Raw genomic sequence first — 24,698 nt, 5'->3', positions numbered from 1 at the left:
GGAGATGTTCTGATTTCCTGCTGCTTCCATTTGTAGAGGCAGCATTCTGTAACATAGACGCTGGGAGTCGAGAAGCAGGTGGTAAGTGTAATAAAACAACGAATATGGAACGATACAACATTGGAGTAGCATCTTGACATGAAACACAGAAGCAATACTGCCTGGGGAATGAACCTAATGGCGTTCCATATAAAGGAGAGGTAATGAGTGAGGTAATGTCCAGGTGTGCCTCATGATGAACCACAGGTGCGTGTAATGTTTGATGCCATGTACGCGTGATTATGGTTGTTAGGACCGGTGGTTAGTAAACCGGCTATGTCGAATACCGGAGGAGAGGAGTGGGAGTACATTACAGCAGGCTCCTTCTACTTTATTGCATGTTTTGAACCCAAAATGGACAGATTTCTGGATATCGATTTGAGACCTTTTCTAAGATACTGGAGAGACCTATAGAACCTATAGTTTATTGTATTATTCAGTGTGGCACCACAGGAGGCCCCTTTAACTTATTATGGGCAGGTGGGACGAAACATAAATATTTAACATTAATGAAAATACAAGTATTATATATCAAAATAAGACTTAACTTCCTGTTAATCCAGCCGCTGTGTCAGAATTCAAAAAGGCTTTATGGCGAAAGCACACCATGCGATTATCTGAGGACAGCAACCGCATACAAAAACCTTTAAAACATTTTTCAACCAGGCAGGAGCGACACGAAAGTCAGAAATAGCTAAATAATAAATGCCTTACCTTTGAAGATCTTCGTCTGTTGGCACTCCAAAAGGTCCCAGTTACATCACAAATGGTCTTTATAATGGTCTTTATATCCATAAAAACTCAGTTTAGCTGCGTAATTCATTCAATAATCCACCGGTTTCCCTTCTTCAAAATGCATACAAAATGAATCCCAAACGTTACCAATAAACTTAGTCAAACAACGTTTATAAAATCAAAACTCAGGTACCCTAACACATAAATAAACAATACAATTTAAGACGGAGAGTAGTATGTTCATTACCGGAGATAAATAACAAAGAATGCGCTTTCACTCACGCGCATGGAAACACTACAGCCAAAATGGGAGCCACTTAGAAAAACTACAACTTCTTTCTCATTTTTCCAAAAACCAGCCTGAAACTCTTTAGACTGTTGACATCTAGTGGAAGCCCTAGGAACTGCAATCTGGGAGGAGTTCGCCTCATAATAAACATGAAAGCCATTGGAAACAGTGGAAGGCTGATTTTTTGTCCTCAGGGTTTCGCCTGCCATATCAGTTCTGTTATACTCACAGACATAATTTTATCAGTTTTAGAAACTTTAGAGGTTTCTACCATACAGTGGTTTCTACCATGCATATCCTAGCTTCTGGGCCTGAGTAACAGGCAGTTTACTTTGTACACGCTTTTCATCCGGACGTGAAAATACTGACCCCTACCCAAGAGAGGTTAAACAGTTCTATGAGCAACATGTTGGCATTAAGTGGAAGGATGGTTTCTTCCTACTTTTAACCATTGGAAAAGTAAGCTATGCAACATCTCAAGCTAGAGAAAATACACTACTCCATCCTATCCCAGCTAATGGACCCAGCTAATTTCACAACTCTATAAACCAACCCAAATTAGAATGTATCATTTTTAAACTTTTTGAATAATATTATTTTTACTATTTGATAATATTGCTCATTGTATATCATGCCTCATTTAAGTCTGATTTGGCGTTGGTGCTCTGTTAGAGCATGGGAGGGGGTTGGGTTTGATTTGGTAGAAGATCAGTGTGTTTTGATTTAATATGCACTCAAATAGCGAATGGAGACCACTTTAGCGCATGTTAATTTTTCACTCATGTTGGGTAGGCTACTCCGGTTATTTCGCTACGTGACATTCCTCCCAACCTCTCCCGACCAGCTGGCGCAACTGGGGAAGGCTATGGGGAAGGCTTTGGAAGAGGTTCTTAACAACCCGCTCAGGGCTCTCCAACCCTGTTCCTGCAGCCACAAGTGTTTGGGCAAGTGAAATCTGTTCGGGAACATCAAAAGTAACATGTTTTCACAACTAAACATATTTCAATTGTTGAAAGCCCCTCTCTCTGTGCCCTGGAAAAAGGAAAGGAGGGAGGGGAGAAGATGGAAATGCATGGTGGTAAGATATTCTGTAGCTAAAGCTAATATGTCAGCCTATTAACTATGTTACTATTCTATTCAAAAATCAAATACAAATTCACTATAATTATAGGCTAACTACCAAAATATATCAATTAAATTTTTTTTTTTCTGCCATGTGTAATATGCGGTAGGCTGTGCTTTGTATAACCGGACAATCATTTTAATTACGTTTTTGGGGCTTGGACTTATATAGGCCTATGCATATACAGTGCATTCAAACAAAGTACTGAGTAAAGAGTCTGAATACATATGTAGATATGATTTCAGTTTTTTACTTTTAATACATTTGCTAAAATAAAAACTGTTTTTGCTTTGTTTTATGGGATATTGTGTGGAGATTGATGAGGGGAAAAAAACAATTTAAATCAATAAAATAAAATAAGGCTGTAACGTAACAAAATCTGGAAAAAGTAAAGGGGTCTGAATACTTTCCGAATGCACTTTAGCGTATGCATAAGCTCTAATATGCATATGTGTTAGGTTTTGAAACAACATCCAAAATGACCATGTTGAACATCTTTCTTCAAATTGATCAATCACAGTGACGTGATTTTTAACCGTTTTGATGTGATTTTCAACTGCATTTGGATTTATGACAGAGTGGTTAGAGGGATAATAAAGCCCTGAGTACCAGGCCATTAGAGAACTGATGATCGTTAGAGGTGGGTACTACTAACATGTCCAGAGTGCACAAGAGTAGATTATCGTGACTCAACACGTAGAACATGATGGGAGCTAACATGATGCAGCCCGACTCCCAGTGCAGGCTAGCTTGCTTCACCAGCCATTGTTTACAGATGGCTCGTTGCGGAAGCTTCTGTAGCCTGGCGTCCTTGATCAATGAAAATCTACACTATTCGGTTTCACCAAAATAATGTTTCCAGTACTACGGAGGCATAATCAGTATCTTTTAGGAAAAATACTTACGATTCTACGTGTTGAATGTGTCCTTCACTGTTAAATAAGCATTTAAAACCCATTTTCTGTCTGTAGAAGTGGGAGATTACCTTGTACCTTACTCTCGCATGACTGGGTGGTCTAGAATGGACTACAAAGGCAACCCACAGGCATAAAATGGGAGACCCTGGATAAAAACATGTTTTAAAATGCTCGTTTGATAGTGAAGGACACATTCAACATGTCAAATCGTTCCTAGAGATATGGGATATGCCTCTTGACTGGAAACTATATTTTGGTGAAAGCGAATAGTTTTGATTTTGTTGCTCAAGGACACCAGCCTACGGAGGCTAGCATGTGTAAGTGGAGCAGGCACAGTGCACGTTATAACAAGGAACAAGGGTTCAGCTGCACTGATATAGACTGTCTGGATCCGTGAGACACATTTGACAGAAGTAAAGAAATGAATACAAATTCTAGTACCAGACCATTTATGTTCTAGTATCGAAAAAATACAGACGTTTTGGTATACCGTGCAACACTAGTTCGCTGATGTGTGTGTGTGTGTGTGTGTGTGTGTGTGTGTGTGTGTGTGTGTGTGTGTTGTGGGCAACAATGCTCATTGCTCTGTGATGGACCTGTAACCACAGTGCTAGTGCACGTGATCTTGCAGAGTTGCCTGTGGAAAGCCCCTAAGGGGAGCTTTGTCTCTCATCTAGCCTACCTCTGTCTCTGCAACCCCTTTCCTCTGCTCCCTCAGTCTCTGGTCATTTTCTCTCTTTTAAATCACCTTTCCCCTTTCTTTCCCCTATCACTCTGTCTATGCCTCCCCTCTCTTTGGCTGTGTGCCCCTACCCCCCTGTGTGTGTGTGAGACATGGTACTGTGTGTGGTTTACAGTCTTTAGCCTGTACACAAGATGAGTGGACCCGTGTGATTGACTGATCTGCCTGAATAGCTTTTTACAGAGCCAGGGCCAGTGTACACAGACCAACTGACAGACAGAGCCAGACACACCACCACTAAGCCCCTGAGCCACGAAGGCAGCTTTATCGGTGCTGCACCTCTGGGCCTGTTTTGCCGGGGCCAGTCCCTGTTATTTTAGGAGCCCCGGTCAGAGGCCAAAACTGCAGAGCTGTACATGTTTCATTCTGTGCCCAGCAGTGGACAAGGGAGAGCAAATGTCTGGAGTGTACACCCACAGTCTCCCACTTTTACCAGTCCTCCTTATCTCTGATTGTTTGCTTCTGTGCTCGCATGTGCACGCACACATGCAAACTTAAATGTATGCACGTGCATACACAAAATGTTGAAAAAGTCAAGGGATCTGAATACTTTCCGAATGTACTGTATAGACCTATAGTAAGATTATTGGTAAGCGAGCAGCGTTTTGGTCCTGAGGTCAGCGCATGGAGAATGGACTGATTTGACCATTTTGGGAAATGGTTTAGCCTGAAAGTGAGACTAACTAAACAAAACGAAAACCTCCACTCACAGTAAGTGTTAAAATGTAATGTATTTTTTAAAGGAGCAGAGGTCAATCAAATACACATTGTTTTGACATCCAGCATCAGCATTGCCCGTTTACTTGACCGCTGCTGCTTAAAGACATTTAAATACTATTTCAGTGACAGCAAGTTTTCCTAGTTTAAAATCACAAAACATGCATTATCAAAATGGCAGCCTGGGTGATATGTGCAAAATTATCAGGATCATTTTACTGCTCTACAATTCTGATAGAAACATGGCACGTTTCAGATCTATTTCCACCGGAGGACACTTGCCAGTCGACACTTAGAGGCCACAGACACATTTTAAATGGCGGAAAGCCATACATCTCAATAAGCACATTTAAAAGCAACATTAATTAACCACACATTGCCCTTTGCACACAGTCACTGTAGGTGTGTGAACTGTTTCTCTCTCACATGTGGACATACACAATAATATGCGTAGTGTCAACTCCCATACAATGGCTAGCCTATGATTCCTTACTAAGCTTGAACACAATGAAAATGGTGGCATTTGAATGAATTCAGGTCTAGTAGGCATATTACTTAGCAGATAATACACTGGTAATGCCTTTATGCCTGCCTGGAACAAGCAAACTAAATGTATAGATTATTTTTGCCTACATAATTCTACCATTTCAAGGTTGCCAAATTGCTTAGGGTTTTCGAGAAACAGGACCCTGCTAATAGAAAGACAGTTGGTTTGATATTGAGACCCGAGTGATGAAAACTGAAACTGCAGTGTCTAGTCACCTCTTTGGATGATTATGAACTCTGTACTAGAGCCAGTTTAGTTGGTTTTCATTTGTCTGTGTGCGGTAGGCTAGTAGCAGGTGTTCTGATTTATACATTCCAGAAAATATGGTGTTTGGTTTAGGGATGTTAATGGTTAACAATGAATCAGTTAGCCGCTGAAAATACATTGGACCGGTCATGCTTATCGGTCTATAGGTTAATTTGCATATTTTAGTGGAATTAAATTTGCGCATGTGTATTTTCGTTCGTCGCCGTATCTTAATCACATGGTGCACAGCACACAGAGTCTAGTTTGAGGAGCGGAATGGCCTATCACCTATCAGACAGCGCAAGAGCTGCTCCTCAAAAAGCTGGTACTGGAGTGAAACCTGCTTTTATAAACCCAGTCATTGCGCAACAAATAACAATTCTAAACGCAATTGCGTGTTGAAACTGTTTTGATGGATACGATTAAAAATAAATTTTTATTTCGCCATCTCAACACGTAAATAAAAGTGCCCCTCCCATTCGAGTGCATAGGCTATAGTCAACAGTAAACAGGCAATCAGCGCGTCACCCACCAATACAATGTGAGCTTGAGGCAGTATACTTGTTTGAAATCTGAACGTTTTACTTTACCTCAAATAACGAGGAATGTCTTACCTTGCTTGAAATTAGCCGTGCCAAAATCCAACCGTTGAAATGTCGCGGCAATTATTTTATAGACATCCTCATGCCATTAACCTCTCTAGGGTACGTGAGACGCTCGTCAACAGCCAGTGAAACCGCAGGGTGACAAATTCAAAACAGAAATCCCATAATTAAAATTCCTCAAACATACAAGTATTTTACACCCTTTTAAAGATACACTTGTTGTGAATCCAGCCACAGGGTCCGATTTCAAAAAGGCTTTACGATGAAAGCACACCAAACGATTATGTTAGGTCAGAACCAAGTCACAGAAAAACACAGCCATTTTTCCAGCCAAAGAGAGGAGTCACAAAAAGCAGAAATAGAGATAAAATGAATCACTCACCTCTGATGATCTTCATCAGATGACACTCATAGGAATTCATGTTACACAATACATGTATGTTTTGTTCCGTAAAGTTCAAATTTATATCCAAAAATCTGAGTTGACATTGGCGAGTTATGTTCAGTAGTTCTGTGATTTTGCAGAGAGCCACATCAATTTACAGAAATAATCATAATAAACATTGCTGAAAGATACAACTGTTATGCATGGAATTTTAGATCCACTTCTCCTTAATGCAATCACTGTGTCAGATTTTTTTTTTTACTTCACGGAAAAAGCACATCATGCAATAATCTGAGTACAGCGCTCAGAGACCAAAACAACCCAAACAGATATCCGCCATGTTGTGGAGTCAACATTAGTCAGAAATAGCATTATAAATATTCACTTACCTTTGATGATCTTCATCAGAATGCACTCCCAGGAATCCCAGTTCCACAATAAATGTTTGATAATGTCCATCATATGTCCAAATACCTCCTTTTTGTTTGCGCGTTTAGCCCAGTAATCCAAATTCATGACGCGCGATCACTAGGTGCAGACAAAAATTCAAAAAGTTCCATTACAGTCCGTAGAAACATGTCAAACGATGTATAGAATCAATCTTTAGGATGTTTTTAACATAGATCTTCAATAATGTTCCAACCGGAGATTTCCTGTCTTCAGAAATGCAATGGGACTCAAACTAACTATCACGTGAACGCGCGTGGCTCTCTGGCAGACCTCTGACTCATTCCCTTCTCAATCGCCCCACCTCACAGTAGAAGCATCAAACAAGGTTCTTAAAGACTGTTGACATCTAGTGGAAGCCTTAGGAAGTGCAATGTGACCCCATAGACACTGTATTCGATAGGTGAAGAGTTGAAAAACTACAAACCTCAGATTTCCCACTTCCTGGTTGGATTTTTTCTCAGGTTTTTGCCCGCCATATGAGTTCTGTTATACTCACGGACATCATTCAAACATTTTTTGAAACTTCAGAGTGTTTTCTATCCAAATCTACAAATTATAAGCATATTCTAGCTTTTATGGCTGAGTAGCAGGCAGTTTAATTTGGGCATGCTTTTCATCCAAAATTCCCAATGCTGCCCCCTACCCTAGAGAAGTTAACCAGCATTTCTCCCTTGTTCTATTGGTTTTCATATAAACTTTATTTTGTTGTCCAAAAGCCAAAATCCTAATCATTTTAGCAACCCGTCCTGGTTGTTGCTATTAGATTCCCCCTCTAAATTTCTAACTGCAATTTTTGCAATTTCTCTGTCACATATGGAACCGCTTGCATGAGGGGTGCTGTTTAGAAAGGTGTTTTCCCGCAAATTGCATTTTGGCAAGTGCTTGAAAATGACATTTTATTAGCTACTTCATTAAATCAAATCTGATTTGGCACATGCGCCAAATACAACAGCTGTATGTATACCTTTCTTACCACCCCTTAACCAAAACAATGCAGTTAAGAAAAATACCCCCCCCAAAAACATAATAATAAAGTCAGTGTGCGGGGCACCAGTTAGTCGAGGTAATTGAGGTAATATGTACACTACCGTCACTTAGAAATGTCCTTGTTTTTGAAAGAAAAATAAACAATAAACAATTTCTTCTTTACAATGACGGCCTAGGACCTGTGGGTTAATGGCCTTGTTCAGGGGCAGAATGACAGATTTTTACCATGTCAGCTCAGAGATTCCATCCACCAACCTTTCGGTTACTGGCACAACGCTCTAACTACTACCTAGGCGTATAGAGGCCCATTATCAGAAACCATCACTCCTGTGTTCCAATGGCACGTTGTGTTAGCTAATCTAAGTTTATAATTTAAAAATGCTAATTGTTCATTAGAACACCCTTTTGCAATTATGTTATTACAGATGAAAACTGTTGTACTGATTAAAGAAGCAATAAAACTGCCCTTCTTTAGACTAGTTGTGTATCTGGAACATCAGCATTTGTGGGTTCGATTACAGGCTCAAAATGGCCAGAAACAAAGTACTTTCTTCTGAAACTCGTCAGTCTATTCTTGTTCTGAGAAATGAAGGCTATCCCATGTGAGAAACTGTCAAGAAACTGAAGATCTTGTACAACACTGTGTACTACTCCCTTCACGAAACAGAGCAAACTGGCTCTAATTAGAATAGAAAGATGAGTGGGAGGCCCCGGTGCACAACTGAGCAAGATGACAAGTACATTGGAATGTCTGGTTTGAGAAACAGACGCCTCACAAGTCCTCAACTGGCAGCTTCATTAAATAGTACCAGCAAAAAAGCCATATCTCAGACTGGCCAATAAAAAGAAAAGATTAAGATGGGCAAAAGAACACTGACACTGGACAGAGGAAGAGTGGAAAGAAGTGTTATGGACAGACAAAGTTAAGTTTGAGGTGTTCGGATCACAAAGAACAACATTTGTGAGACGCAGAAAATATGAAGATGCTGGAGGAGTGCTTGACGCCATCTGTCAAGCATGGTCGAGGCAATGGGGTGCTTTGGTGGTGATAAAGTGGAAGATTTGTACAGGGTAAAAGGGATCTTGAAAAAGGAAGGCCATCACTCACAGGCATACCCTGTGGACAGCACTTCATTGGAGCCAATTTCCTCCTACAACAGGACCCAAAGCACAGCTCCAAACTATGCAATAAGTATTTAGGGAAGAAGCAGTCAGCTGGTATTCTGTCTATAATGGAGTGGCCATCGCAGTCACTGGATCTCAACCCTATTGAGCTGTTGTGAGAGCAGCTAGACAGTATGGTACGTAGAAGTGCTCATCAAGCCAATCCAACAAGCATGGGGTGAAATCTTCAGATTACCTCAACAAATTGACAACTAGAATGACAAAGGTCTGCAAGGCTGTAATTGCTGCAAATGGAGGATAATTTGACAAAAGCAAAGTTTGAAGAACACACTTATAATTTCAAGAAAAAACAAAAACATTTTTAACCTTGTTAATTTCGTGACTATATTTCCTATTCATTTTGCAACTCATTTTATGTATGTTTTCATGGAAAACAAGGACATTTCTAAGTGACCCCAAAGTTTTGAACAGAAGTGTACATGTAGGTAGAGTTATTAAAGTGACTATGCATAGATAATAACAGAGTAGCAGCAGCAGCTTAAAGGGTGGGGGGGGGGGGCAATGCAAATAGTCTGGGTAGCCATTTGATTAGATGTTCAGGAGTCATGGCTTGGGGGTAGAATCTGTTTGGAAGCCTCTTGGACCTAGACTAGGTGCTCCGGGAACCGCAAGCCTTGCGGAAGCAGAGAGAACAGTCTATGACTAGGGTGTGGAGTCTGACAATTTTTAGGGCCTTCCTCTGACACCGCCTGGTATAGAGGTCCTGGATGGCAGGAAGTTTGGCCCCAGTGATGTACTGGAGCCGTATGCACTACCCTCTGTAGTGTCTTGAGATCGGAGATTAGAATATAGTTACCATACCAGGCAGTGATGCAACCCGTCAGGATGCTCTCGATGGTGCAGCTGTAGAACTTTTTGAGGATCAGAGGACCCACACCAAGTCTCCTGAGGGGGAATAGATTTTGCCGTGCCCTCTTCACGACTTTCTTGGTGTGCTTAGACCATGTTAGTTTGTTGGTGATGTGGACACCAAGGAACTTTAAGCTTTCAACCTGCTCCACTACAGCCCGTCGATGAGATTTCATTACAGCATTTGCATGTTCAATAATAGGCTATAGCCTTTAAGACAATAGGCTTGCCATTATTCCATGTTTTCATTAAGCTCTTAATGAAAAATGTCAGTTCCTTGTATGTATGCATAGCATGTTTTTTTATTTTACTGTTTGAGGGGGGAAATATACAGTTTATTGATCAGTTAATGAGGGTTGGTTCGTCGGAACAAACATTGACAGAAATTTGCATCCCTAGTTTGGTTATCTATTCTCTTCAAATTGATTGTTTTAAAATAGTCTAGGCCTAGATTGCAATATCATTTCATATAATATCATAAGGACATAAGCATATGGAAATAGGCCTATATTACATTACATCCCAATAATGGATCATTGTAACATTATATAACTACTATATTAAAAAGCAGAAAAACATTTCCCCAATAGCAAATTGTGGAACAATTCCCACAATTCCATGCAAAGTTTGAGTCACTTCACATTCCTAGTTCCATAACAATGTAGTGACTAGGCCTAAACAAGAAACTCACTGGTGTGCATACTGATAGCCTAAGAGAAGACAGTACAAATTTGCGTAGCTTTAACTTTGATTAAAAAGAACAAGAAGGCAGAGAGGGTTATTCTGAGTACTAAAGCATGTCTTTTTCATCACTCATTACATTTCCTGTAACTCTTGAGGGCGTCTAATTGAGTAACTGTTTTCACTGGCTTAGGCTACATTTTCAGATGCTTAGTTGTGGTATGCAGTGTGACTGAAATTAACGCTGCATGTTGCTTTGTGAGTTTGAAGTATAGGCCCTAACAAAAAACAGATGGCCGATGAGGTTTGGTAGTATAAAAAGTATTTTCCATTGTGGCAATTCCGTGGGAAAGTCAACCTGAGCATCCACAAATAAAGTTAGTCATTTTCGAATGAAACCATGGTCAAATGTATCTTTAAAAATATATATATTTTTGTTAGAGTTCAGACTTTATTTGAAATGTTCAGTTGGGAAATTGTATGAATTTATACCATTACAGAGTAGGATGTCAAGTCTCAAAAAAGTATTTTCAGTCAATCACATTTCATGGCTTTTAGAAAGGGCTCACAGAACTTGGTTTTTCCACACTGTCCCCCAGTGTTAGTTATGAAGATGAGATGTTATTGAAACAACTGGGACAAGCAATGTAACATTCATAAAGTATTTTTAGGAAAAGGTTTTGTCAAAAATGCACCTTATATCAGATCATCTTGAAACTTTCTCTGTAAAGCTAACCTATCAAGGTTTCCTTTTTTAGCGTATCGATATCCGTAACATCCATAAAATCTGGATGTGATGGTTATAGATGCACCGTATATTCGCTTCAGAAGATAGTGAATTCACCACATTGTCTGATTGTTCTGAGATGTATTCTTCAGACTTTCACTGAAGCAATTGTTGACATCTTGAAAATGATGTGTTGTAGCGAAGATTCTCTTGGAAACTATATACTGAAATGCGTTTCTCATACATGGCAGTAATATTTATTTGGATTTTCCCATGATGTAAATTGAAGAGGTGCCGAGTTTGAAGGTAGGCCTTGAAATACATCCGCAGGTATACCTCCAAATGACTCAAATGATGTCAATTAGCCTATCAGAAGCTTGTAAGGCCATGACATCATGTTCTGGAATTTTCCAAGCTGTTTAAAGGCAAAGTCAACTTAGTGTATGTAAACTTCTGACCCAATGGAATAGTGATACAGTGAATTAAAAGTGAAATAATCTGTCCGTAAACAATTGTTGGAAAAATTACTTGTGTCATGCAGATGTCGATGTCCTAACCGACTTGGCAAAACAATAGTTTATTAACAAGAAATTTGTAGAGTGGTTGAAAAACAACTTTTAATGAGTCCAACCTAAGTGTATGTAAAACTTCCAACTTCAACTGTATATAGACAGGTGTGTGCCTTTCCAAATCATGTCCAATCAATTGAATTTACCACAGGTCAACTACAAACATCTCAAGGATGATCAATGGAAACAGCATGCACCTGAGCTCAATTTCAAGTCTCATAGCAAAGGGTCTAAACTCTTATGTAAATAAGGTATCCGTTTATTTTTTTAAATAAATTATCAAAAATGTATAAAACCTGTTTTTGCTTCATAATTCTGGGGTATTTGTATAGATTGATGAGGAAAAATATTTAAATCAATTTAAGAATAAGGCTGTAACATAAAATGTGGAAAAAGTCCAGATATCTGAATACTTTCGAAGCACTGTATGTCAATCTACTATCCCCCATAGTACAAAAAGGTTATATTCTATTCTAAATATTCCAAACATAGTCTGGGACAGTTGTGGGATGCGATAGATCCATAGAGCCCAAATTAATACAACCACTAGCATCAAAACATTTTTTTTAAGCAATGTGGCTGACGCAACAGATCAGAATGTTTAGCTTAAAAAGTTTATAAACTATTAGGCTATTTATTCACATTATAAATCGCAGCAATGCACACATGGTAGTAGGCTATAAGCACAAAAGTTCCATTAGCACAAAACACCATTGTCAAAAGTGACCACAAATGCAATTATGCATGTAATGCTTTTAGTTTAAAGATGCATTTATATGGTGAAAACTATCTTCCACAAACTTGAAACTCACGCACTGCGTATGTATGCCACTTAGGCTCTACACCCCTTGTAAACTCAATCCGCTTTACATTTCAATCAGTTATTTGGACCCCTTTTGTTTAAATAATATTTGTATCAAAAGCTACATAGGGTGTGCGACTATGATTAGAAAAAGGTCGCAGAAAAAGGCTTTGTCTCTTATGCTGGGCATCATTCACAAGTGATAATATGTATTTCACAACTGATAGGCTAATATTGTCACCCCATTAGACTATTCGTGATTTAATCTTGTCTTTACATATACTAAATAATATAAAAACGTCCCTCTCAAAGATAATTCGTAAATCTCCAAATAACTTCTCAGATCTTCATTGTATTAATGAACATGCACCTGTGGAACGGTCGTTAAGACACTAAGGTCACAGTTATGAAAACTTAGGACACTACCGAGGCCTTTCTACTGACTCTGACAAACACCAAAAGAAAGATGCCCAGGGTCCCTGCTCATCTGCGTGAACGTGCTTTAGGCATGCTGCAAGGAAGCATGAGGACTGCAGACATGGCCAGGGCAATAAATTGCAATGTCCGTACTGTGAGACACCTAAGACAGCGCTACAGTGAGACAGGACAGACAGCTGATCGTCCTCGCAGTGGCAGACCACATGTAACAACACCTGCACAGGATCAGTACATCCGAACATCACACATGCGGGACAGGATGGCAACAACAACTGCCCGAGTTACTCCAGGAACGCACGCTCTCTCCATCAGTGTTCAGCCTGTCCACAATAGGCTGAGAGAGGCTGGACTGAGGGCTTGTAGGCCTGTTGTAAGGCAGGTCCTCACCAGACATCACCGGCAACAACGTCGCCTACGAGCGCAAACCCACCGTCGCAAACCCACCGTCAGTGTTCTTCACTGACAAGTCACGGTTTTGTCTCACCAGGGGTGATGGTTGGATTTGCGTTTATCGTCGAAAGAATGAGCGTTACACCGAGGTCTGTACTCTGAAGCAGGATCGATTTGGAGGTGGAGGGTCCGTCATGGTCTGGGGCGGTGTGTCACAGCATCATCGGACTGAGCTTGCTGTCATTGCAGGCAATCTCAACGCTGTGCGTTACAGGGAAGACATCCTCCTCCCACATATGGTACCCTTCCTGCAGGCTCATCCTGACATGACCCTCCAGCATGACAATGCCACCAGCCATACTACTCGTTCTGTGCGTAAATGTCAGTGCTCTACCACGGCCAGCGAAGAGCCAGGGACACATTATTCAATTTCAGTTAGTCACGTGTCTGTGGAACTTGTTCAGTTTATGCATCTTGTTATGTTCATACAAATATTTACAGATTTAAGTTTGCTGAAAATAAACGCAGTTGACAGTGAGGGCGCTTCTTTTTTTTGCTGAGTTTATGTGTGAAAGTTGTTTTGATTTAGAATGGACCATTATCATGCACCTGTATCGAAACCGGGTCAGCGGGATGTCATCTATGCACTTAAATAGCGAATGGAGGACACTTTTCCCGCGGTTTATTTTCATGCCAGCTAGGTAGGCTATACTGCTGTTGTAAATATAAGCAATGTGCTTAATGTGTGTGTCTATAGTACCCCTTAGGGTACTACATCTATTGTAGTTACAAAGTTAACATTCGATGAGAGCCCAATATGGTTACTGCTCAGAGAAGGACCATGCCAGCTGAACTGAAATGTTTATGTCAAGCTTTAGATCACCTGTATTTGACAGCCAGTTTAGCTAGAGCAACCTAAACGTCACTTCCAAATGATCAGTGCTCTTGCAGCAGCAATTGGCAATAATAGGTGAAGCCCAGTTTAATGAAATAAAATCCCATCAGAAAGAGACAGATTAATGTGATAGTAGAAGGGGAGAGCCCTGTTCAGCAGCTGGGACCAGGGGTCTTTACCTTGGGGGGGTCATAGAGCTCCAGCTGGAACCTCTCTCCTGCTAGGCCGTCTCTGATCTTCCTCACCAGTAGGCGGCAGCGCTCCCAGCGATGCTGCGTGTCCGAGATAGTGTCGTCAACCACCAGGTACCTCAGCTGCCCCTCTTTGCAGCTGCCCGCAGCCTGCGGCCCGCGCTTCACACTCCTACTGCCAAACCTGCTGGCCAGACGGTCTAGGAGGTGGACCGCCATGGACGAGGCAGAGGCAGTGGTCTCGGGGGAGGGGTTTACAGTCAACGCTGACAACGATAAGGCCGCCACTTCATCCAGAGTCCCTCCTATTCCCCTGTCCCCCGGCCCTCTCGACAGCAGGTCTTGAGGTGGGGGCAGGGGCTCCTTAAGAAGACAGCGCACGCTCTGCCTGATCTGGCTGACAGAGAAGTGTGTGACATCAGCAGCAGCGGAGGAGGGTGAGGTGGGGGTGTACCATTCAGACACAGGCCGCCGCTCCGACACAGACACCTCCTCCTGGCTGTGGCTCCGGACGGGAGCTCGAGCTCGCACCCCTGGGTTGGCTGATGAGCACTGGAGGGGCTGCTCCACCACCCCGTGCTTCGGCTTTGAGTCCAGCACGGTGAACAGGGCCGGGGCGCCAGGCTGGCCCGCCTCCCGGTAGTCTTGCACCCCGGAGGAGGTGATGCGGAGCTGGCCCATCATGGGTGAAGGGGCCAATGTAGGGATCTTTTCGGCCACCTCGCTGTGGAAGTGCTGCTGGAACAGCTCGCTGAACTGCTTGGAGAAGCTGTCTGGTGGGATGACATCATGCTCTGGCCGCTCCCTGGCAAAGTTACAGTAGTGGTTGGCTAGTTCCCGGGCCGTGGCTATGGCATGCAACTCGCAGAATTCCCTCCAGCCACACGGTGCTGCAATGGAAGCTGTGGTTGTCGCCTGATGGATAGTGTCACCATTCATTGCAGTAACCAGCACAGCTGAGAATCACTACAAATTAAAAAGGTGTTGGGGGGACAGGGGAGGGAAGAGATGTATTATTAATAGGGGCCATTTTAATACATTCACTTACATTTGAAAAAAATCTATTGATATAGATCCAAGGCCTATTCAAATCAAACTTAAAACCTTCAACTATCATTAAGGACCTCTGTGCACCCAAAATCCAAGACCTTTGGAAGTCTAAGGGAAGAGTATGATACACAACACGTAGTCGGACATTTGGAAAAGGAGAGCAGATTTCTGATTTTATATACCATAAAACTAATTCAATTTATTTACAGATTAAATATCTGCTGCACCCAAAAATGTCATTGATTCATTGGGGAAACACACACACACACACACTTTCATAAAGAAGATTCTGATAAATCTGAAGAGCAACCAGAGGAAAAAGTTACTGGATGATTATAGTAGCCTCAGTCAAACTATTAAAGCATATATCCTTAAAAAAAATCTAAAAGTGTGTGCTTGCTAGTCTTGAAGTATTTGTTGTAGCAAAGGAAGTCTATTTACTTCTATGACCATTGAAATGCAAATAATAAAGAGGGTGAGATGTCTAGTGTTCTTGCTTTCAGCAAGCATAATAAGGAAAAAGTATCCTGCAAGCCTACCTTGAGAACAACTTCATTACACCTCAACTCCCGAGTGGCGCAGCGGTCTAAAGCACTGCATCTCAGTGTTAGAGGGGTCACTACAGACACCCTGGTTCGATTCCAGGCTGTATCACAACCGGCTGTGATTGGGAGTTCCATAGGGCGGTGCACAATTGGCCCAGCGTCGTCCGGGTTTGGCCGGTGTAGCCCGTCATTTTAAATAAGAATTTGTTCTTAACTGGCTTGCCTAGTTAAATAAAAAGGTTCAATAAAAAAAAATAAACCTGAGTTACTAAAAAGGCGGGACAATAAAACCTGATTAGATTAAGTCCAAATCAGTTTCATATGCTTTACAGAGGAAGAAGGCCACAAGAATGGAGCCAATACAGTAATGTGACAGTGAATGAAGTGCAGATAGAGGAAGATGGCTTTAGCATTTCTCAATGGATGCTGCAAACAGCTGAGGCTTCTCCTTTTTCAAGACTGAGAGCCCATGTTGTGGACTACTGTTGCCAATACACACACACTAGGCAGTCATCTGTGGCCTCTCCCTCCCTCGAGACAGAAGACCAAGGCCTATGAAACGTCAACATTCTGAGCTTAATTGTGATATTGTATAAACCTTAAGGTTTTAGCCAGAATTCATTGCTTTTGTGGAAAAAAGTCTAACGTCTAAGTCTCAAACTGCCTTCAATAACCGAAAGGTCACATGTTGTGGCATTTTTTCAATCAAATGAGATAACGTACCAGTTGCCTTACCAATGGGTGCAGTGATCAAACCTCAGCTTTCTTATACACATTTTAACCGGAATAAGGAAATTAAACAAATCATTGGACGCTTCCTTTAAGTAATGGGTCAATGGACTGATGCATCCATCTCACCAAAATAGAGACATTCAATGACCCTTCTGAGAATGGAATTTTTTTCAAAATACAATCTCTGACTAGGGTTTGTTTTTCAACATGGCTCCCAACATCAAAAAGCAACACAACCCAATGCTGGAGTTACGCACTTTCATGGTGTATTAAACAATAATTTCCTTGTTACATACCTTCGCAGCAGAGTAAGGTCTACTAGAGGAAGTGGGGGCGAACCTTTCTCAACAGATCACAGAAACCACAGAATCAGGGGGAGTGGCCCAGCCATGCATGGAGGGGGGGGGGAAACAGTGCGGTCTCTTGGACTGAAATCTCTAACCTAAATTTGACTGAGTGCCCCACTTTTTTCTGTTTTGGCTTACTATATATAATGTACAGGAGTCTGAGGCGTCACTTCAATGTGTGTCAGAGGCATAGGTAGCATCCAGATATATTGCGTCACCAACCATCAATGCCCCACTACACTTCCTCCCCACCCAAAACCCCTGTACGCATGCTCCCGCTGGCACTCCCACCCCTGTCGCTGGCCCCTAGATCACTGTTTCTATCAGCGTAGCCAGCTCAGTCATGACTCAGCAGCCTCCAGCACTGCAACAAACACTTCCTCTCCTCCAGTGTGCCTGCCTTGCCCTGGCCTAGGCGGTCTCAGTCCCCCACATTCTCTTTGGGCTCAGCCGTGTACCCAGTGACACTACCCAAACCCTCCTGCCTGGGTCACCAACAGTCCATACTCACTGTGCCATCATGTTTTACTAGAGGCAGAGCAGAGACAACCCTACACATACACAGCAGTGTCATCATGTGATATTATCAGCCCTAGTGGATGCCCTCTTGCAGCGTGGACCTATTTAGATATCTGAGGTCATATCTGTGCTCACACACACACTACACAGTGTTTCTTGTTAGCCCCGGTGGGAACAGCGGTTACTTTAGGGCATGGAGAAGACAAAAGAGCCCTCACTGACTTGTTTACATCCTCAAGCCTGCTGCAGTGGGCCCAGTAAAGAGTTTATCCCAGGCAGATGACAAACACTCACCTTGAACATGGATGCTGCAAACATGACACAGAGATAAAGTTGACTGTTTTACTAAGGCTGTTTTTAGCAAGAGAAACCCCCCTCTATTCTTTGGCTACATAAGTAACTGTTAAAGTAGTCAATCCCCCGTTATCACACGATAACTTGAATCCAATCCAAAATTCTGTTGTTGATTCTCCATATTGCACTAGTTTGGTGTTTGAATACAAGGAGTTTTCAGGGAAGAAGAAAACACTGACAAACTGGGCACACAGAGAAGTATGTAAAAGCCACAAAATGGCCTGGGTCTCTGAGGGAGGGAGGGAACGAACCCAGGTGGCAGACTCACTGAGACAAAAGATAACTCTAGCGGCCAGTTCTGCTTGGGCAGCAATCTCAGGAACAGGAAGCCCTGCCCTGCCCAGGCCTGGCAACCAGCTCCAACAGAAACCCTACCCCTAGACTAGCCTGGAAACTGTGGGAGCCAGCTCCTATACAGTTCAATACCCTGAGCCAGATAGGAAGCTGAAGTGCACACCAGCCAGCTTGAAGTCCACATACAGCAACGACATCATATTGGTGTAGGCTATGTGGGAAAGGGATGGGATACGTAGGCTGTGTTCAGTTCTCTGTGTCAACTCTTTGTCCATACAAAGCAATAGTCTAAAGTGGTTGTAAACTATAGTATAGGCTACTAGTGGAGTATATTGTATTGGCAACTGGAGCATTTCTTTACCTCTCTAGTAGCTTCTGGGTACGTTACCAGTATAGTTGATTCCTCTTTGGCAGAGGAGCCAAGTCTACTCTTTGTTTTAATCCCCAGTCCTTCAACATGCTTTACGCACAACAATGCAAGCTCAGCCCAACACAATGTAGCTATACTTTAGACGCACAGAAGGAACTCAAACAATTTCCTGGATTTACACTGAAATATAAACGCAAACAAAATAAAAACGCAACATGCAACAATTTCAAAGATTTTACCGAGTTACAGTTCATAAGGAAATCAGTCAATTGAAATTAATTAAGCCCTAATCTATGGATTTCACATTACAAGGAATACAGATATGCACCTGTTGGTCACAGATAGCTTTTTAAAAAGTAGGGGCGTGGATAAGAAAACCAGTCAGTATCTGGTGTGACCACCATTTGTCTCATGTAGCGCGACACATCTCCTTCGCATATAGTTGATCTGGCTGTTGATTGTGGCCTGTGGAATGTTATCCCACTCCTCTTCAATCGATGTGCAAAGTTGCTGAATATTGTCTGGAACTGGAACACACTGTAGAGCATCCAAAACATGCTTAAATGGGTGACATGTCTGGTGAGTATGCAGACCATGGAAGAACTGGGACATTTTCAGCTTCCAGGAATTGTGTACAGATCCATGCGAGAGGGGCCATGCATTATCTTTGTGAAACATGAGGTGATGGTGGCGGATGAATGGCACAACAATGGGCCTCATGATCTCATCACAGTATCTCTCTGCATTCAAATTGCCATCGATAAAATGCAATTTGTTCGTTGCCTATAGCTTATGCCTGCCCATAACCACAGCACAACTATGGGGCACTCTGTTCACAACATTGACATCAGCAACTCGCTGGCCCACACGACGGCATACAAGCTGTCTGCCATCTGCCCAGTACAGATGAAACCGGGATTAATCCCTGAAGAGCACATTTCTCCAGCGTGCCAGTGGCCATCAAAGGTGAGCAATTGCCCACTGAAATCGGATACGACGCCAAACTGCAGTCAGGTCAAGACCCTGGTGAGGACGACAAGCAGCCATATTAGCTTCCCTGAGACGGTTTCTGACAATTTGTGCAGAAATGATTTGGTTGTGCAAACCCACAGTTTCATCAGCTGTCAGGGTGGCTGGTCTCAGATGATCCCGCAGGTGAAGAAGCCGGATGTAGAGGTCCTGGGCTGGCGTGGTAACACTTGGTCTGCGGTTGTGAGAACAGTGAGACGTACTGACAAATTCTCCAAAATGAGGAATTAACATTCAATTATCTGACAACAGCTCTGGTGGACATTCCAACAGTCAACAACCAACTGCACACTCACTTAAAACTTGACATCTGTGGCATTGTGTTTCATGACAAAACTGCACATTTTAGAGTGGTCTTTTATTGTCCCCAGCTCAATGTTTACCTGTGTAATGATCCTGCTGTTTAATCAGCTTCTTGATATGCCACACCTGTCAGGTGGATGGATTATCTTGATATAACCATTGATATTTAAATGTACATTTTTACTTCTAATTACTACCACAAAGATGACTGCCAGTCCACCTACCATTGAATGTCAAGTTAAATTGTCATGTATATTCTATTATCTATATTTCCATAGGTTTCCTATGGAGGATTGACAGTATAATTTAAAAACAGATATTCCATTCAATAAAACATTATCCGAAGTGTGGCCCTCCAACCATCTTGAATGTTGACATTTTTTACATTTATTAAACATGAGCATGTTGTCTCAGCTGATGGCGGGTACAACACAAAAACTTTAGATGATGTAAAATAGGCACTAATTGACATTAAAAGGTTAAACAAATTACATACTTTTATTAAAAACATTTTTATGTGGAAAATTATACAATAGTTTGACAAGCCTGTTTCTAAGCTTTTAAATGATATCAACTCTCAACCGTTTATCTTTTCCATTGATGAATATATGGATGTCTCATAGTACAGTGGGGTATGTAAAATGGGTCAACATTGAGGACCGCGAATGTTCTGGCATTCAGGTCCAAAAAGTCCTTTTTCAAGACTGAGAGCCCATGTTGTGGACTACTGTTGCCAATACACACACACACTAGGCAGTCATCTGCAAATAGGTACGGATGGTTTTGTTCAAATCAAAAGTGATAGAACTAAAATGGATTTACCCATAGCAGCGTGAAGTAGGGGTCCTGGGGCCAATGATAAATTAAAATAATTTGTGCAAAATTAGACCCAAAAAATATTTCCCACAAAATTATATTACTCATGTCTAAACAGAAATAAATAACACAATTCAAATTACTACACCAGAGAGCATAATTTAGCAACAGAGGATCAATAGCTTCTCAAAAACTGGCTGTGGATTAAGTTTTATAACAAGCACTTAAAGTCGGGAAGGCCGCAATTTGGGAAGCACTCGCACCTAATATAGAACAGCTTGATGCATTGTGGCCATAGAATACAGTTGAAGTCGGAAGTTTACATACACTTAGGTTGGAGTCATTAAAACTCATTTTTCAACCACTCCACAAATTTATGGTTAAACTATAGTTTTGGCAAGTCGGTTAGGACACAAGTAATTTTTCCACATGACATCATAGGAAAATCAAAAGAAATCAGCCAAGACCTCAGAAAAAAAAATCTGGTTCATCCTTGGGAGAAATTTCCAAACACCTGAAGGTACCACGTTCATCTGTAGAAACAATAGTACGCAAGTATAAATACCATGGGACCACGCAGCCGTCATACCACTCAGGAAGGAGATGCAGTCTGTCTCCTAGAGATGAACGTACTTCGGTGGGAAAAGTGCAAATCAATCCCAGAACAACAGTTAAGGACCTTGTGAAGATGCTGGAGGAAACAGGTACAAAAGTATCTGTATCCACAGTAAAAACAAGTCCTATATCCACATAACCTGAAAGGCCGCTCAGCAAGGAAGAAGCCACTGCTCCAAAACCACCATAAAAAAGTCAGACTACAGTTTGCAACTGCACATGGGGACAAAGATCGTACTTTTTGGAGAAATGTCCTCTGGTCTGATGAAACAAAACTAGAACTGTTTGGCCATCAGGACAACAAAGTCAAGGTATTGGAGTGGCCATCACAAAGCCCTGACCTCAATCCCATAGAAAATGTGTGGGCAGAACTGAAAAAGTGTGTGCGAGCAAGGTCAACAAACCTGACTCAGTTACACCAGCTCTGTCAAGAGGAATGTGCCAAAATTCACACAACTTATTGTGGGAAGCTTGTTGAAGGCTACCCGAAACATTTGACCCAAGTTAAACAATTTGAAGGCAATGCTACCAAATACTAATTGAGTGTATGTCAACTTCTAACCCACTGGGAATGTGATGAAATAAAAGCTGAAATAAATCATGCCCTCTACTATTATTCTGACATTTCACATTCTTAAAATAAAAAGTGGTGACCCTAACTGACCTAAAACAAGGAATTTTTATTTGGATTAAAATGTTAGGAATTGTGAAAAACTGAGTTTAAATATATTTGGCTAAGGTGTATGTAAACTTCCAAATTCAACTGTATAATCCATAGAAGGATTTTGGAACCTCTAACCCTGACACGGACTGTTAAACTCATGGGTACACTAGCAATGGCTGCCAGGCCTGATTTGAATGGGAACTGCCATCTAGGGATTATATTTTTATGGTTGATTGCAGCTGTCAGTTTGCCTTTCCCAAATTTCTAAATACAGTCGCAAGAAAAACATAGGCTACCATTTGGAAAGCAAATGCCTACTGCTGAAAAGAGAAGATTAATCAAAAACAAACATTTTAAGCACTGTTTTTCAAAGTAACTTATCTTGAGATATTGGCACAAGCACATCGGCCATCACCGTTGAGTAGCCTATGCTTCATCTTCATCATTGGGCGAGTCCCACGGAAACCAAACCGGCAGCGCGCGTGCACCATCGTGAATACATTTATTTTGTCCCCCTACGCCAAATGCGATCACGACATGCAGGTTAAAATATCAAAACAAACTCTGAACCCATGTCATTAATTTGGGGACAGGTCGAAAAGCATTAAACATTTATGGCAATTTAGCTAGTTAGCTTGCACTTGCTAGCTAATTTGTCCTATTTAGCTAGCTTGCTGTTGCTAGATAATTTGTCCTGGGATATAAACATTGAGTTGTTATCTTACCTGAAATGCACAAGGTCCTCTACTCCAACAATTAATCCACACATAAAACAGTCAACCAAATAATTTCTAGTCATCTCTCCTCCAAGGCTTTTTCATCTTTGAACTTATATGGTAATTGGCATCTAAACTTTCATAGTATTACTACACCGACCGGCAACACAGTTCATCTTTCAATCATCCACGTGGGTATAACCAATGAGGAGATGGTACATGGGTACCTGCTTCTATAAAAACCAATGAGGAGATGGGAGAGGCAGGACTTAGAGCGATCTGCGTCAGAAATAGGAATAACTTCTATTTTAGCCCTTGGCAACGCAGACGTGCGCGAGCAGTGTGGGTGCAATAATTGAATAACATAGATTCCTACATTTATTTTGCAACACGAGCAGTGTGGTCAGCCTGTTTGCTGGAATGTTTATTTTGTAGCCTATACTATATCTTCAGTGCCTTCAGAAAGTATTCACACCCCTAAACTTTTTCCACATTTTGCTGTGTTACAGACAGAATTCATAGTGGATTAAACTGATGTTTTGTCACTGGCCTACACACAATACCCCATAATGTCAAAGAGGAACGTTTTTAAAATTTTGTACAAATTAAAAATGAAAAGCTGAAATGTCCTGAGTCAATAAGTATTCAACCCCTTTGTTATGGCAAGTCTAAATAAATTCAGGAGTAAAAATGTGCTTATGTCACATGTTGCATTATTTTTAATGACTGCCTCATCTCTGCACCCCACAAACACAATTATCTAGAAGATCCCTCAGTCGAGCAGTGAATTTCAAACACAGGTTCAACAGCAAAGACCAGGGAGGTTTTCCAATACCTCGTAAAGAAGGACACCCATTGGTAGATGGGTAAAAATAGAAAAAGCAGACTTTTAATCTCCCTTTGAGCATGTTGAAGTTATTAATTACACTTTAGATGGTGTATCACATCAATACACCCAAACCATTCAGGGATTTCACGATACAGATACAGAGTTTAATGGCTGTGATAGGAGAAAACTGAGGATGGATTAACAACATTGTAGTTACTCAACAATACTAACCTAATTGACAGAGTGAAAAGAATGAAACATACAGAATACAAATATTCCAAAACATGCATAAAGTAAGTACTAAAGTACTGAAGAAAAAAAATGTAGTAAAGCAATGAACTTTTTGTCCTGATACAAAATGCTAGTTTGGGGCATATTCAATACAACACATTACGGAGTACCACTCCTCATATTTTCAAGCATAGTGGTTGCTGCATCATGTTATAGGTATGCTTGTAATTGTTTTGGACACTAGAGTTTTCCCAGGATAAAAAATAAACGGAATGGCGCTAAGCACAGGCAAAATCCTAGAGGGAAAATTTGCTTCACTAGACACGGAAGATTAGTTTACCTTTCAGCAGGACAATAACCCGAAAACACAATGCCAAATCTGTACTGGAGTTGACTTAAAGTCTGCTTGAAATCTATGGCAATACTTGAAAAGGGTTGTCTAGTAATGATCAACATCCAATTTGACAAGGCTAGAAGAAGTTAAAGAATAATTGGCAAACAGTACACAATCCAGGTGTGCAATCTTAGACTTACGCAAAAAGAAACATACACTACAAGAACAAAAGTATGTGGACACCTGCTTGTCGAACATCAATTCCAAAATCATGAGAAATTCATATGGAATTGGTTCCCCCTTTGCTGCTATAACCTCCACTCTGCTGGGAAGGCTTTTCAGTAGATTTTGAAACATTGCTGTGGGGGACTTGCTTCCATTCAGCCACAAGAGCATTATTGAGGTTGGGCACGGTTGTTGGGCGATTAGGCCTGGCTCACA

General features: G+C 41.4%; 1 protein-coding gene across 2 annotated transcripts in view; it reads right to left on the bottom strand.

Annotated features, from left to right (window-relative positions):
- LOC109895595 (SH2B adapter protein 3) overlaps nucleotides 1-24,698 on the bottom strand; it is a 65,938-nt gene that overhangs the window by 29,300 nt on the left and 11,940 nt on the right. For both annotated transcript variants that reach the window (XM_020489427.2, XM_020489428.2), the window contains exon 2: nucleotides 14,498-15,475. In XM_020489427.2, coding sequence (XP_020345016.1) covers nucleotides 14,498-15,448 — 951 coding nt within the window. In that variant the 5' untranslated portion in view covers nucleotides 15,449-15,475. The remainder of the gene's footprint in view (nucleotides 1-14,497; nucleotides 15,476-24,698) is intronic.

Source organism: Oncorhynchus kisutch, linkage group LG8 (genome assembly GCF_002021735.2).
Source record: "Oncorhynchus kisutch isolate 150728-3 linkage group LG8, Okis_V2, whole genome shotgun sequence".
Lineage (NCBI taxonomy): Eukaryota > Metazoa > Chordata > Actinopteri > Salmoniformes > Salmonidae > Oncorhynchus > Oncorhynchus kisutch.
Note: the sequence above shows the minus strand (reverse complement) of the source record. Positions and strands in the feature narration are given on the sequence as shown.